Raw genomic sequence first — 17,102 nt, forward strand, 5'->3', positions numbered from 1 at the left:
ACATAAACTACCATAGAACTATTTTGACTCCTTTAACTGAAAAAAAAAAGTAAGGGTAATACGATTCATAAAATTCTTATGTTAAGAAAAATGAATCACAACAAGTTGAAAAAAATAACTCTACATACAATAATACATTTGACAAATAAGTATCAGAAAAGATACCTATATGACTGCAAATTGTTTACATATTTATTTATATTTTATTACTGAAATTTATATGAAGTTTAATTCCAGAATAGTTCTGAGTGGCTTACAAATTATGCAAATATACGAAGTAAAATATAGTGGTTTTTTTTTAAATCTAAGCCTAACAACAATAAACTTCTAAGCCAGTGATGGCTAACCTTTTCTGGACCGAGTGCCCAAAGCTGTGTGCACTAATGTGTGCGCGCCCGAACTCCCCAAATGCAATGTGTGCACAGCCCCCGTGCTGCGCCCTGCCCCTGCGTGTGTAGTCACCCTGCAAGCGCCCCACCCCACGTGCACACGCCTCCTGTACGTGCCCTACACATGCACGCCCCCCCACACCCTGCCTCCCTATGCATGCATGCGTAGTCCCTGCATGCACCTCCCATGCATGCACACATGGCCCCCCTCATGTGCCCCCTGCACATGCAGCTTCCATGCATGCGTGCCCCCCGCACGTGCCCCACCCCCACGCATGTGCGGCAGACACCCAAAGACCAGTTGGCTGGTGGGAGGCGCGCGCACATGCATGACAGAGCTGAACTGGAGCAGCGGCTCACGTGCCCACAGAGAGGGCACACGTGCCATAGGTTCGTCATCATAGTTCTAAGCCATTGACACACCACAGGAAACAATCCTAGCACTAACAATTGCCTATACAGTGAGGGGACCCATTATACAACCAATCTCCAAATGCTTTTGAAACAGCCAGATCTTGAAAGCCAACAAGTTGGTACTGTCTAGACTTCATATGGAACACCATTCCAAGTAATTTACTGTTTAGAAGTTGGTATAATTTGGCATTCTAAATCTTCTCCAATGGGAATAGGGCAGAAGAACAGAATTAAACCCCCCATCCCCCAGGAACAAGAATGATGGAATTCAGTAATAAGTGATTAGGCAAATTCACTAAGCAAATGGCTACTACTTGCAATCAGCATAATATCTGAGGACAACTTCTGAGTAATAGTGGAAATAAAAAGCTACTATTATACTGATGGCTCGGGAAGCTACCACAGTTAAGAGATTGTGTGAATGGAATGCAGAACTAGATAGGCCTTTATTCTAATGTAGGAAGATTTTAATGATGGGATAATATATGAAGGGGATTTAGTCATTTTTTTGTTTTTTTTCCCACAAGAAAAAGCCACAATGCAAAGCATCCTTTTGGTAAGCTTCTAAGACTGGGATTGAAAAACTTACCTGCCATTGCAAAATTCAGCTGAGGGGTTTCTTCTGTCTTCATCAACTTTTTTGGACTAGGCAAATCTTTTGTAACTTCTGATGGGAAAGCCCAAAGCTTTTTTCGATTTGTTAGTGTGGATGACTGAGTTTTCACAGGTTTGCTTGTAGGTGGACACCATTTGTAGCCAGGATTTGCTTTCATAAATGCATCTTTATACTATAAGAAGAACAAATAATTTCCTTTAAGGCACAGCACATTTATTTGAGAAAAATGAATTAGTTTTAGGTTAACAGATCATTTATTCCATCAAACAAGCAGTCCACCCATGGCCATTTGAAAATTGCCATAATGAAATGAGAGCTGCTCACTGAAATAAATGTGTCATGCCTGCCTATACACATCATAACAAAGACAAAATTTCCTTAAAATAAAGAATGCCACTGAAAATACAAACCTTTATTTTCTATGTATATTTCTTCTTGTACAACAAAGAAAGGTTAAGGAGGCTCAATGACAAGTTTTTGTTGCTAATTACTGCTGTTATATTCTTACACTGCATAAAGAATAAAAATTATATGTTTAATTGAATATTTCTTACACATTCTTGGAATGAACATTACTGGGCTGAACACTTAGTCATATTGTTTCTTTTCAATAGAAAATGTGGAACTTACTTTTAAACTCATATCACTAGAGGCATAGTACTGTATTCATTTTTTAAGAAAAAATATTCTTAACAGCTTTTGAGCTGGAAGTTTTTATAGGAATATTATACAATAATTTCCAGGCTTTGTTCATCAAAGATAAATTTCCTACTACATTACGCTATCCCTAATATGTAATTTACTGCTCAATTTGTCATGTATCTACTTAATTTCTTTAATTCATTAATTTATTGTCAACATTTTAATCAACAGTTTTTTAATTTCATTAGATAGTCCTTGAGATATTACCAGTCACTTAACTGTCATTCAAAGTTACGACAGACTTCCTAAAAGCCATATACAATCCTGTTTTGAAGTTATGGCAATGCCGCCGGGAACATTCGCCCTTACAATTGACTGCAGGGACACTGCCGCATCTCCCCACCTCTTTTCCTCCCATCCTTCCCCATTGGGACCCAGGCTTTGGCCTTACTTTGCACATGCCCATCAACCACTGCACAACCTTTTGAAGATCTCTGGACCTCATGCTGGAGAAGAAGGGAAGGCTACGCATCCTGATGCCATAAGGCTGCCTCCCTGAAGCAGCAGCCATTTTCAGTGTACCTGCAAGTCCTTAAGATGGTTTGCAGAAGCTTTTTGCAATGCTAGGTAGACTGTGTTAAGCAATTGCAGGTGCAATGAAAATGACAGCCTCTTCTGGAAAAAATGGGCACAGAGACATGTGGTCTTTCCTCTTTCCCCAACATGAGGCTCAGAAATCTTCAAAATAGAAGTGAGGAAGAGAGTGTGGGGCCTGATACAGTGGGGTGGGGATCGGGGGGTGGGTGGGGAGATGGGAAATACCCACAGGGTCCCAAGGAATGGTAAGCAGAGTGTGTCGGGGTGGTGATGGAGACCTTGGAAGGTCCAGAGAAGGCAAGCTTGGGACTGCACTAGACCCCCAAGGGCCTAATCTGACAGAACCTGTGCTCTGCTTAATGACCTACAAGTTTATTGAACAGCTGCATCCGGTGGGGATCCATAAGCGAGACCACCTCACTTAATGGCCATCACCACTTGCAACTGCAATAGGAAGGATCTATTAGAAGTTGTAACTCAAGGACTACCTATATAAAAAAATCACAGCAAAATTATACTAAGCAAAATTATACTTACACAGCAAAATTATATTAAGGTAGAGTTAAAATGTATTAATGTTACCTATTATTTATTTATTTATTTATTATGTTCAGGCAAACACAACAATGTTATTTTCATTGTAGAACTTCATTTACAGAATATTCTCACCAATACCATTAGCTGCCATAAACTTTTCAAATTTTAAAGTAATTTATATATTTTATTACTTCTCAATTTTACCTGAACTTGTTTGGATAAAGGACAGGATATCAATTAGTTTAGTTAAATATAATAATTCCTTATGTCAAAGGATCTTCCCAATTAAATGTTATTAACTTCTTCTATCTTCAAATGGGATAATAATGTCAGATAACTGAGTTGTGAGAATTAAGAGGAAGATAACTAACCAGCTCCAAAGCCCTGCTGCTTCATTGCAGACAAGGTAATGGGGATTTTTCTTACATTTTAATTTCATGATGAACTTTATTTTTTATAATTGTCTTATTACTGAATCTGACACAAGGAAAATATCTTTGCCAGCTCAGGACTGGTGTTGGTAAGGAGCAAAGAAAAGTATTACTTGACATAAATTAGTAAAATGGCTCAAAAATAAATAGGCATTTATCATTTTTTATTATAGCTCTATATTCAAAATATCTTTAAGATGCAATTCTAAATAGGGAAATATAGGACTGCATAGTAAAACATTTTAAAATAATGCTAAATTCTCCTGTAAATGCATTGCTAAGAAAGAGAACAGTGATATTAACTATTTAATTCCTGAATAACTGGAGAATCGCCTTACCTAAGCATAATCTTAAATTTCATACTTAACTCAGAAACATCTTTGTTTGAAATTTGTCTCTGAAAATTAATTCTATGCAAAGGTAAGAGAATTAAATTAAATTAATGTGAGGAATTAAATAGCTTATAAAATAAAGTTACATTTTCAAGCATACCATATTCTTACAAATTTAAAAAACAAATAATAAACATAGCTTATTAACATACTTATCTTGTTTGGTTGCACTGTACTTGGGTGCTTCCCAAATGTTCTGGATCATTACTCACACAATTCTTGCTATTGCCGATTCCTTCTTTTGATATTTATTAAAATATTTCACTGAAAGATCTCCTCTACATAAGAGTGGAGGGAGCCTTTGGTAGTCTGGGGCCTAGCTATACAGATCAAGCAAGGGCCAAAGGGGGGAGAGCAATAAACCAAAGAGGGAGGAATGGAAGCTCTGAAAATTTTTTGTTTGTCTTTACTCTGCTTGCCACTTTTAACTTTTATTTATTACATAAATTTATCATTTATTTTACTGTTAATTTTAAGTTCTAGTTTTTAATTTTATATACTATTCTTTGATTGTTAATTGTTAGCTGTCTTGGGGATTTGCCTGAGTAGAAAAGTGAAGCATAAATCAAACAAATATATTATCATATCAAGAAAATTAACAATATATAATTGAAAGACCCATTGATCATGTTATTGTATACCTCCTTGGCCATGTCGGTGTATTTTTGTTTTTCTTTAGGCTCAAGAAGAGACCACCAATCTGCCAATATTTTGGTAGCACCACGATTGTCCAGACGAGGATGTTCTTGCCGGACAAGGGAACGATGACGTTTGCAGAACAAAAGGAATGCATTCATTGGTCTGCGAGCTCGCTGTTCTGAAGATTCCTCATCTTCTGTTTCATCAGCATCATGATCAAGACCATCAGCACTCAGAATCTGGACCTATTTTACAATGAAGAAAATATAACATATACAAAGAATGTTACTGATAAGGATTTCTTATTACATCCACAAGTTATTTTCTCTGATACTTAGTTTCAAGTATAGAAATATGTCTGTATCCAAGAACGAAAAAAATCCTTATTCTCCTTAAAACAGACTTTCCACTAAAATGTTTAAATTTTCCAGTTTAAACAGTTTAAGAGTATAAAGTCTTTGATACTAGAAGCAATATATAAAGTAAGTATATCATATAAAATATGTTGTTTGCAATAATTTCGTCTTATTCTTCTTCCTTCTCCTCCCTTTCTCGTTCCCCTCCTCCCCCTTCCAATAAGGGTTATTATCCAATAAAATTGCATTTATTTAATATTTCCTCCTTCTCTCTCCTTCCCTTTCTTCCTCTGATGTCTCCTGTGGATGATGGCTCATCCACATCTTCCTCAGAGGCCTCGGGGGAGAATGAGAGCATTCCTGGCACGTCCGATATTGCTGACCCTGAACTGTCTGCTGAACATGCCTCGGCTGGGGAGAGCTCGCAGGCCAATGAGAAAGAGGGGGAGGAGCTGCTGGCCTTGGTAGATGCTAGAGCACACAGGGCAGAGAGGCGGAGATCTGCTAGATTGATGGGGAAAAGGCCCGTCCCTCTTAATGGGCTGCACCGGAAGGGACTATTTAGCATGGCAGGCAGAGGGAGACATTGCTGGAAGCAACGTGTGTGGGTTGTGGCCAGATGGTTGATTATGTTTCTGGAACTCTGCAGCTTGTGGATTTAATTCAGTTGTGGAGAGCGTTTATGTTCGTGTTTGGAGCAGCTGGTTATCTATCCGGTAGTCTAATTGGCCATTGCCTGGAAAGTTAGCCTGGAGCTTGTTCGTGGCTGGCTTCAATGAAAATGACCTCCCAAAGTCCTGGCTTGGACTATTCCTGTGACTTCTCCTTGCAAGCCCTAAAACTCGGACCACCGGACTTGTTGACAAGGCTTAGTGGAGGCCCCAAATCTCGGGGGGATTTTGAGCTGTTTGTTTTTGGAACCTATCCAGGCAAAACCTTTATTTTCAAGGCTGTTTTGGTTTGGCTATAAGTTTGTTTTGCTTTTGGTTATCTATTTGGTCGTGAGCCAATTATTGTGCTAAGTTTGCAGCTGGGGGTTAGCTGAAAACCTGAAATGGAACTGTTGAGGGAACAGACTGAATAAAGCTCTCTACACCAACCCTGACATGTGGGTGAATGGGGGAAGCACACTTCCCTTTTAACTCATTTAACTTTTTAAATTACCATTTGTCAATATATATTTTATGTTTTTCACATTACGCAGGTGTGGATGTACACAGGTAGGTCAAAGGCAATCCATTACTAACCTGGTTTGAGTGAATGTGTTTAAATAATGAAATGTAGGAATTAAAAAGTAAGATAACTTATTCTAATTTCATTAACAAATAATTGTTAAAATTAGCTTTCTCAATATTTTATGAGGAATTGAAAAAAATTATAAAGAACAATATATTAACAAGAAGAATAGGATTTGGCCAGGATGAATTAGCATCAATTTACATAGGTAAGAGGAACATAGAACAATGTTGGAAGGAACTACCACTAAGTGTTGTGGTTATAAAGCACGAAGCTATCCTGGCAATTAAGTTCACAACTTCCTGATGGCTTCCAACAAGCAAAGCAGGCAGGAAGTTGCAAGCCCCAGGTGGATTGCAATCAATCTGGAGGGCAGGAAGTGACTGCCGTCAGGTGGGGGAGGCTTGGCAGTATGGCATAAGTGCAGCAGGGCTAAGGAAGGCTACTGCCAGATGTGAAATGGTAGGCAGATGGCTGGTGAAGAATGAGAGAGGTCATGCCAGGGATTGCTGTTCTTGATAAAGTAAGATGTGCAGGTGCCCAGTGAGACATGGCATGAACAGATGGCCAGTGAGGTATGGCAGAGGTGGCTGCTGCTGGGTGGAAGAGACTTACCAGAGCAACCTTAACGGTAGGCTTTCCCCATTGATTTTGCTTGTGAGAAGCCAGCAGGGAAGGTCACAAATGGCAATTATATGACCATGGGATACTGCAACCCAGGGATGTCAAACTCTATTTCATTGAGGCTGCATCAGGGTTGTGTTTGACCTCTGGGGCTGGGGTGGGCGTAGCCAGCTTGACAACACTCATGTCGGGAACACCTGTGGCCCAAGTGTTTTGCCAGAGAAAATGGGTTTCCGAGCTCCATTTTCGGCTGAGACGGCCTCCTGTAACCCTCTGCCAGCAAAAATGGAGCTCGGGAGGGTTGCGTCTTCACTGGCATGGCACCATGTGCCAGTCCTTCACTATTTCCAGAGCTCCCCCGGAGGCCGGATGTAAGTACCCCCGCGGGCTGGATCCAGCCCCCAGGCCTTGAGTTTGACACCCCTGCTGTAACCATTCTCTGTGGGAGCTGATTGTAAAGTGATCACATGCTCATGGAGTTATTGGGACAGATAGAATTTGTGAGGACCACTCAGAAATACAATTCATTCAATGCTGTTGTAACTTTGTACGGGTGGTCATTAACTACCATATTTTTCGGAGTATAAGACTCACTGGTGTATAAAACGCACCTTAGTTTTTGGGGAGGAAAATAAGAAAAAAGCTGATTGGCAAGTGGATCAGCCTCCCGGAATACCCCCAATCAGCTGTTCCCAGAGGTGAATTTTAGCAACAGGTTTATTGGTTGTGAGCTCTGTACCTTGATTTTTTTTCTGCCTCTGAAACTTCTGAAACTGTTTCAGAAAAAACTTTTTTTCTGCCTCTGAAAGTCTCCGAAACAGAGCTTCATAAAAAAAGCCTTTGAAACTTTGTTACAGAGGCTTTTTTTCTGATGCTCTGATTCGGAGGCTTTTTTTCTGAAGCTTTGTTTCTAATGCTTTTTTCAACCTCTGAAACCTCCGTTTGAGAGGGTGGGAGAGGCTACATTCGGAGTATAAGATGCACCCAGATTTTCACCCTCTTTTTTGGAGAAAAAGGTACGTCTTATACTCTGAAAAATACAGTACATGTAACCAATGAAATTCATTTCCTGCTCAGTGCAGGAATTCAAGTTAAAGCATATCTAATTGAGGGTTCAGTGAAACACTTGTCGGTGTTGTAGGACCATGACCGACGAGTTTGTCTCCCAACCGATTGTAAGAGTTAAGTTTCCTATCTCTATTATTTCATGCTTCCTTGAAAGTTCTGCAGTTTTAGTTTTGGACAAATCATCCATATTTGCTTTGACAAAGTGGATGATAACTGACACCACCAATATAACTTTTAGTGTTTGTCCATGTACTTTGTCTCTTTACAATATTGTTAATTTCATTACTTGGATTTCTCTGTTTATTGCTTCCAATCCTCTTAAACAAACTTTTTTTCTTCAACTATTACACTGTTATTCATGACAGAATTTCACCAGATGTCTTTTACATTAATAAATTTTATATGCTTCTCTGTACTAGTTGATGCTCATTTTATTTTCCATATTCAGAACATCAGAATACAGACAACGAAGGCCACAAACTTTTATCATCCAATCTTCTTCTTGATGTTTCATACTGAAACATCATACTGAGGTGCAATAGGTATATTACCTACATTAAAGACTCCTACATTCTTCTACAATGTTCTAGTTTGTTTATCATTTATATACGCATACTCCTATTTCAGAAAGTGAAAAATAGTAATAAAAAATTAAAAATGGAAAAACCAACAGAAAAAATGTACATACATACATTTCAGATACCATCTTTCATCAGCTCTCCAATTCCCTTTAGAAAAGGTCTATTTTTAAATGTAACTGGAAGGGAAGTAGAATTTGTGTTAAATACACAATGACAGGCGACCATTGCAGAAAATCAGCCCAATGCCAGAAAAACAAGGCCTCTAAGTCTCAGTCCACCAATCTCCCCAAAATGGGGGACAATCAGATGCTTTCCCAGCATGATTGAAGTGGTTTGACTTATGCCAATTAAGAGATATTCTGAAGCTATAAGGCACTTTCTAGGATACAACCAACACTTTAAAGTGCTGTATGTACCCATTAGTACCCATGCATCTCTGGGTCATTGCTTTTTGTATCATATGAAGCTTGTAGATGGTCTCTAGAAACAGCCCCATGTACAGTACTTGCAGTATTTGATTTGCCCAGCCAGTAAGATAGGTGGGTGGGTTTACTCCAGGTTTCATGTCTTAAGCAAAGTTTATCTGACACAAGACATAACTTGCCTGCTGCTGTTTCTGTTTGAACATTATTCCCCTGAGGTTCAGATGACCCCTGCCTGCCTTTCTGAAGACTATGTTTTAACCCTAAGCAGTGAATCAGAAAATTTTGTGCCTGTTTCTGGTTTTGACTGTTTGAAGTTGTAGGTGGCAAATATATTTTACTATATTTTAATGTGTTTTTCTTTGAATTTATAATTTATTTATTGAATTTATATTGCCTATTCGCCCATGGCGACTCAAGGCAGCTTACAGAATTGAATACACAACACATGTCCAATGTGTTGGATTGACCTGAGTTGATTGACTAAATGAATAAAAATAAAATCTATATCATTCTAAATTTGGAAATGTATGGGTGGCTCCCAGTTTCATATAGTGAGGGTGTGATTAGCTAGATCCATCATTGGTTGTTGTTTTTTTCTTTCATAATTATATTGTAGTTTTTTTTCTCTTTGGATTTATTGTACATGGCTATACTCCAAGAGCTGTGGTGGCACAGTGGTTAGAAAGGGCGTTGGATTTACCATGAATGCCGTTTCTCCGGAGGATGCGGAGAGGGTCAGGAGTGGGATGATTCAGTTGGTCTGTCCAGTCACTGAGTTGAATTGTTTTGGCCACGCCTACTCTGGCCTCCATCGCCTCCAGTTTTGTTCGACGAATGTAGATCTACAAGACAGGCTCCGCCAAACAGTTAGCAAGGAACAATGGAAGAGTCGCAGGTGGGAGGGGCTGACCCGCTCCGCTTCCTCCGGAGAAACGGCGTTCATGGTAAGTCCAATGCCCTTTCTCCCAGAAGGCTGCGGATTGGGTCAGGAGTGGGACATACCCAAGCTCGTCAGCCCTACGGGAGGGAATCCTGCGACCTAGGAGGCCTCGGGGCCAGGTGTACCTGTTGGAGGACTTTCCTGCCGAAGGAAGCCTCCGCAGACACGAAGACATCCAAACGATAGTGTTTAATAAAGGGTACAGGAGCAGGTAGCTGCCTGGCAAATTTCCTCAAGGGAGGCCTGCGTGGCCCAAGCAGCGGTGGAAGCTGCACTGCGAGTTGAGTGAGCAGTGACATGCCTTGGTGGAGGGAGAGACTATGCTTCATATGCCTGGGCAATACAAGCCCGGATTCAGAGACCAATAGTGGCCGAGGATACCTTAGATCCCAACGAGGCGGGTTGAAATGACATGAACAGGGCTTCGGAACGTCTGAATGGAGCAGTCCGCGAAATGTAAATCTTAATAGCTCTGCGGACATCCAGAGTGTGCCATTTGTGTTCCAGTGGATGAGCTGGTCTGGGACAGAAATCGGGAAGAATGACCTCCTGTTCCCGATGGAACCGGGAGTTAATTTTTGGAACAAAAGACGGGTCCAATCAGAGAATAACTCTGTCCGTGTGTATGACACATAGGTCAGGCCGGATGGAGAGGGCCGCCAGTTCTGAAATGCGGCAAGCAGAGGTAATGGCCACCTAGAAGGCAACCTTTAGAGAAAGGTACCTAAGGCTCGATGTACACAAAGGCTTGAATGGTGGTTCGGTGAGAGCCTTTAGTACTCGTGGTAAGTCCCAGGTGGGATACCTGTGAACTACGGGGGGACGGAGATTTTGTACCCCACGTAAAAACCTGTGAATAGAGGGATGATGAGTGGTGCTCCGTCCCTAGGTGACAAGACCGTGGATAGTGCTGCAACATGGCATTTGAGCGTGTTGAGCGCCAGTCCTTTACGGAAACCATCGTGGAGGAACTCCAGGACCTGCGGAACAGAAGCTGACAGTGGATTAATCTCGCGCGCAGAGCACCAAGAGATAAATACCTTCCACGAGATGTTGTAGAGTCTGATGGTGGACTGCTTTCTGATGACGTCCTCGGAATAGAGTGCTGCCCTCAGGAGGAACCCCTCAAGAGCCAGGCAGTTAGGTTGAGCCACTGGGGCTCCGGGTGGTAAACTGCCTCCTGGCTGAGACACATCTTCTCTGGAGGAATTCGCCAAGGGGGTGCTGTTGAGAGGGCCACCAGGTCCGAGAACCAAGGTCTCCTTGGTCAATGAGGGGCGACGAAGATGACTTCCGCTTCCTCCGCTATGATCTTTTGTATTACTCGTGGGATCAGTGCCAGTGGTGGAAACGCATAAAGAAGCCCCGGTGGCCAGGAGCAACGAAGGGCATCGGTTTCCTTTGCTCCTGGAGATGGATAACGGGAGAAGAAGCGGGGAAGTTGCGCGGTCGTTGGTGAGGCGAAGAGGTCCACCTGAGGTCGCCCAAAGCGGAGACAAATGTCGTTGAAAAGATCGGAGTGGAGTCGCCATTCTGACGCCTCCACCGTGGTCCGGCTGAGGAAGTCTGCCTGTAGATTGTCTTTGCCGGTGATGCGATTCACCCGCAGAGAAGTGAGGTGAGCCTCTGCCCACCTCCTGAGCAGTAGAGCTTCCTGCATCAGTGTCTTGGATCTCGTCCCTCCCTGGCGATTTACGTGGGCTTTCGCCGCCACATGGTTGGTAAGGACTAGAATGTGGTGTCCCTGTATAGTCCATTGGAAAGTCTGAAGAGCATTGCATATTGCTCATAGCTCCAGCAGATTGATGCTGGATTGGGATTCCGAGGGAGACCAACGGCCTTGGGCTACTTGCGAGCCCAAGTGTGCCTCCCATCCGAACAGGCTGGTGTCTGTCATAATGAGGATTGGTTGGGTGTCCGAGAAAACGCACCCTTTGTCTAGGGCCGGGGACAGCCACCAGTGCAATGACCGGCGAACCGACAGGGGAACCCTGATCCTGGTATGGGAAGCTGCAGTTTTTGTCCATTTGTGCGGTAGCAGGAGCCACTGGAGACTGTGTGCATGGAGCCGAGCCCAAGGCACAATGTTGATGCATGATGCCAGCTTCCCTAGTGTCCTTGAAAGATTGAGTTTGGTCACTGTCGGTTCCCGGAGGACTTGACGTATCAGTAGTCGGAGATTGTCTCTCCGACACTTGCCCCGCCTGAGTGTCGATTATTGTGCCGAGATGCGTTAGGCGGGTTTGAGGTTCTAATTGGCTCTTGGGTAGGTTGACTAAGAACCCGTGGTCTTGCAAAACCCGTAAAGTCAGATCTAAGTTGGCCTGAGCCCTCTGGAGAGTGGATGCCTGGACCAAAATATTGTCCAGGTAGGCTTGAAGCCGTACCGGTACGGATCGAAGATAGGCTACTAGGGCTGCTAGGACCTTGGTGAAGCTGCGCGGGGCCGATGCCAGACCGAATGGAAGGGCACGATATTAGAGATGGCGCCCCGCGTAGCTGAACCTGAGGTAACGCCGGTGAGCCGGCGATATCGGGATGTGGAGGTAGGCCTCAGAGAGGTCTATGGAAGCTAGAAAGTCCCCGGGCCTGATCCCTTCCAGAATGGATTTTAGAGTGTTCATTTTGAACCTCCTGTAGACTAGGTGAGTGTTCAGAGATTTTAGGTTTAGTATCGCTCTCCAGCCCCCAGAGCGTTTCGGTACCACAAATAGGATTGAGTAAAATCCCTGTCTTCACTGGTCAGGAGGAACCTCCTCCACAGCCTTGATATCTAATAGATGTTGAATGGCAAGCTCCATGAGCCTGCGCTTGCGATGGGAGTTGGAGACAGGGCATGGTACGAAGTGGTTCGGGGGGCTGGAAAGGAATTCCAATGGAAGTCCGAATTCGATGGTCGTAATGCGGGCCCACTTGTCTACAAAGAGGCTCAGTCTGCCCCCTATGGAAGCAGTAAGGGGTGAGTCACTTCTGGCGGCGGAACTGGCGGTTACCAGTTCCACGAAATGACCTTTTTGGAGGACCAAAGAACTTTGGCTTGTCCCGAAAGGAACTCCGATCCTGATTACGAAAGGAGCCCTGTGAATACAGGCACTGAGGGGAGAAGCAAACCGGCTGCCTACGGTAGTAAGGAGTAGCCTGGCGATCTGCCTGCCTGGTGACAGAAGGCAGTACCTTCTTTCTATCCTTATCTTCAACTAGTAAAGGCTCGAGAGAGTCACCAAACAATTTAGACCCCGTATATGGGGCTGAAGCGAGGCACCATTTGGCTTTTAGATCAGCTGGCCATTGGCGCAGCCGTAACAGGCGATGCGAGGTGACTGATGATGCCATTGCCCGAGAGGCGTACTTAACTGCGTTGAGCATGGCATCGGAAGCAAATTGAGTGGCTGCAATTATTTTGTTAAGGTCCTGATGGACCCAGGCATCTTGTGCGGGTAAATGAGCTTGCAGCTGTTGGAGCCATAATAGGGATGAACGGGAGAAGAAAGATGCCACAGGAGCGGCCTGTATCGCCCAGGCTGAGGCTTGGTGTGTTTTCTTAAATGACAAGTCAAATTTTTTGTCCTCAGGCTTAAGGCCCTCGGATGAGTCCCCTGAGAGGTAAGGGGAAGGAGAAGAAATGGCAGCCACAGGGCCATCCACTGTAGGTACCTGTAAGATGTTAGCCAAGGAAGGGTCCATATTATAGTTACGATGGTCAGCGCCACTAGGTGTAGGAAGGGAAGCTGGGTTGGACCATTGCTTTTGGACGACATCCGTAAATAATTTGGGGGCCGGGACGAAAAGTTGTTCGGAAACTGGTTTAGAAAAGATACCATGGCCGGTTGAAGCATAAGTCGATGCTGGATCAGAAACAGAGTCCAAAAGACCAGATGTGACTTTGGCTTTGTGTAGCAGCGACTTGAAAAGCCCCTGGGGAAATAAGCCTGTGAAGGCCGGAACATCTGGAGGGGCGCCTTCGTCATCAGAGAGGTCAGTATCCCTCTGTGGCTCATCGTCCAATTTGAGGTCAGCACTGCCGCCTGATCTCGTTGGGGACCGGTCAGGTGATCCAGTTAGGCTGGCAGAAGGAGAGACTCGGGAACGCCTAGAATGGAGGCTCTCTGAAATTAATGAAGCAGAGCGATGCTCTCTAATGCCAGCAGCAATGCCATGCGAAATGGCTCTGGCAATCAATTGTTGCAGCATCTCAGGAAGATCCTCCAGTTCCGAAGTGGTGGAACATTGAGCTGTTGGTGGGGCAGGATGAGGATCCTGAGGTGCGATCGAACAAGCAAACGGATCCCCCTTTGACCTGTCTTTATCAAACGGAGAGCCGGCAGATTGTCGGTCCGGTGTCTCCGGAGATAGGGCCCTGGATAAGTCAGGCTCATCCTCCAACCCTTGGTCTTGGGGATCACATGGAGTACTGATTGAGTTGTCCTCGCGATCAACTCTGACCTTTTCCGTTTGTAGATGGTGGTGCTCCAATGCTTTCTGTCGCCTTTGGAGATCCTGCATCTCACTTTGTGACGGCTGGTGAGATTTTATGCCTGAAGCAGATTTAGATGAGTCCTTGCGGCCAGGTTCAGCCTTGTTGGTAGAAGACTGGTCCACCATGTTGGAAAGGAAGCCTGAGCAGTGGCGGCAGTGGCCTGCACACAAAGGAAATGCTTGGCGGCTGTCTCAGAAACTGAGAAATGTCAGCACCAGAAGCCGTTATGAATCCAGACAAATAGCGCTCAGCAGGATAACTGCTGCGTTAGTGTAATGGCCACCGCTGAATTCCCCGTGAAAATGGCCGCCTCACGAGGAATGCTGCTCCTTTAAAGGTAAAATGGCCACCACAGTTGTCAAATTGCCTCAGAAGGCGACGGTTCTCCCAAAGACCCGATGTGCCGAAGCGGATAAATATCCGGTGTTATTTCAAGTTCTTTATCAGCGGATATATAGGGAATCAGTGAGAGAGATAGTTCGGAATAGCTGTAGCCGCCTCTCAGCTGTGAGGCGGCAAACGCTGCGGTGGCGGTGACACGGGGGCAATGGCCGCTGACAAACTGACAGGCTGCAGCAGATGTGATAGCAGCCGCCGGTGGCGCAATAAGCGAAACTCACAGGATTGTGCTACCGCCTCTCAGCTGATGAGCGCCAGAAGGATCAGCGGTATCTTCCTTTGATTAACGTCCGGCTGCAGCAACCACCGGCAGGGTAAAAGCGGCGAAATGCCAAATCGCACACGCTACCGCCTCTCAGCTGATGATCGCTGGAATGGCGTCGTCGTTTTCAGCCTAAAACTGAAGTGGCCAGTTCGCACAGCGCCAAAATCGCAAAGAAATGAAATGTTGAGCTCCATCAGGAGTGAGAGACTCAGAGAGACGTCTGGTCAGAACCACTGAGTCGAATAAAACTGGAGGCGATGGAGGCCAGAGGAGGCGTAGCCAAAACAATTCGACTCAGTGACTGGACAGACCAACTGAATCATCCCACTCCTGACCCACTCCGCAGCCTTCTGGGAGAATGCAGTATTGCAGGATAATTCTGTCAACTGCCAGCAGTTTGATCATGACCTTCCATCCTTCCAAGGTTGGTAAAATGAGGGCGCAGACTGTTGGGGTAATATGCTGACTCTGTAAACTGCTTAGAGAGAAAGGGCTCTATGTAAAGCACTATGCAATATATAAGTCTAAGTGCTATTGCTAAGATCGGCTCAAAATCAAAATCAGTGCCTAAATTGAACTATTTAAATTAAATTAAATTAAATTAAATTAGGTTCACTCTGCTTATACATTCTCTTTAGCATCAGATATTAATAGCAGTATTTGGGTGAAGGTGGCACAACTTCAAGGAAAAGACTTTGAGGTCTTTAGGGTCTGATGTTTTCATATGTTAATCAAATATAATTTGAGGAATAATATGTTCATCTGTTGTAGTCAGGATCCCACAATATGATTCAGGAAATATCGTCTTAGTTTTCAAAAACAGTACATGCCTTATAAAAATGCTCTTCAAAACACCACTAAAGATATGGTTCATTGAATATACAGTCCATTTGCAGGCTCTGATATGAAAAAAGCTATTTATAAGTGAGCTTAATTTCTTAAAACAGGTAATTCTCGACTTACAACCATTCATTCAGTGACAGTCCAAAGTTACAACACATTGAAAAAAGTGACCTATGGCCATTTTTCACACTTACAACTGTTGCAGCAGCATTCCTATGATCATGTGATCAAAATTCAGATGTTGGCAACTGGTTCATATTTATGATGATTGTGTCCCGGGGTCATTTGATCAATTTTTGCAACCTTCCAATAAGCAATGTCAATGGGGAAGCCAGATTCATTTTACAACAGTTTTACTAACTTAACATCTGCAGTCATTCACTTAACAACTGTGGCAAGAAATGTTGTAATATGGGGCATAAGTCACTTAACAACTGTCTCATTTAGCAACATAAATTTTGGGCTCAATTGTGGCCATAAATTGAGGACAACCTGTGTTCCGCATAAACTTAGGAGTGTCATTCTTAATTCTACTTTTCAAAAGGGTAATTTTACCTTTTCAATATCTTCCTCGTCTTCTTCCTCCTCCTCCTCTTCAGAAAAGTCAAGAATTTTCTTTGCAAGTAGTGGATGCCACTGAAGACACTTCCTCTTTGGTCGTTTTCCAGTTCCTTCTCCGTCTGTTGAGTGATCTTTATTCCTATTGCTGCCTTTCATTACTGTGACCTGCCAGGAAAATAAACATGTATATTTTGTATATTAAAACATGTATATTGAAAACACAGTATTGCAATATTTGAAAAAATAATTTATTAGTAAGTCAAATTCACTGTAAAGTTTTCAGCATTTCGCGATGCTTCTATACAAATAATTAATTTTAGTGGGGTGGAAGACGAAGAAAGATAGCAAAAAAGCCAATGTACAATAGCACTTTTCAAGAATGTTCCACAGAAGGTTAAGATCTGTTTTCCTTTATTTCAAGGACAGGGAAAGACAGATTCAAGCTGAATCTTGGAGAAAATCTAACGATTAGAACAACTAACAAGGGAAAGAATTATTTCAATTGTTAATTTCAATCAGAGGCTGCACATATATTTTATTAAACTATTACTAATGACATTCATATTTGTGATATATTTCCCAGTAGTATTGGGAGGAAGAAAGATGGTGTTAGTAGTTTTGTTTGATTAATTTTCCATCAGATGACATCTCAATGTAAAGTCAAATTGTG

General features: G+C 43.2%; 1 protein-coding gene across 7 annotated transcripts in view; it reads right to left on the reverse strand.

Moving 5' to 3' along the window:
• The window catches only part of BBX (BBX high mobility group box domain containing), a 126,284-nt gene that overhangs the window by 36,284 nt on the left and 72,898 nt on the right, over window positions 1-17,102 (reverse strand). For 6 of the 7 annotated variants that reach the window (XM_070942707.1, XM_070942706.1, XM_070942708.1 and 3 more), the window contains 3 exons: window positions 16,427-16,597; window positions 4,660-4,902; window positions 1,393-1,591 (listed from right to left, as the gene is read on the reverse strand). In XM_070942707.1, the coding sequence (XP_070798808.1) occupies window positions 1,393-1,591; window positions 4,660-4,902; window positions 16,427-16,597 (613 nt within the window). Of the gene's footprint in view, window positions 1-1,392; window positions 1,592-1,829; window positions 1,883-4,659; window positions 4,903-16,426; window positions 16,598-17,102 lie in introns of those variants that run through there. The other variant, XM_070942712.1, reaches the window with a different exon arrangement.

This window comes from Pituophis catenifer, unplaced genomic scaffold (genome assembly GCF_029215685.1).
Source record: "Pituophis catenifer annectens isolate HBS135680 unplaced genomic scaffold, rPitCat1.0.hap2 SCAF_4, whole genome shotgun sequence".
NCBI lineage: Eukaryota > Metazoa > Chordata > Lepidosauria > Squamata > Colubridae > Pituophis > Pituophis catenifer.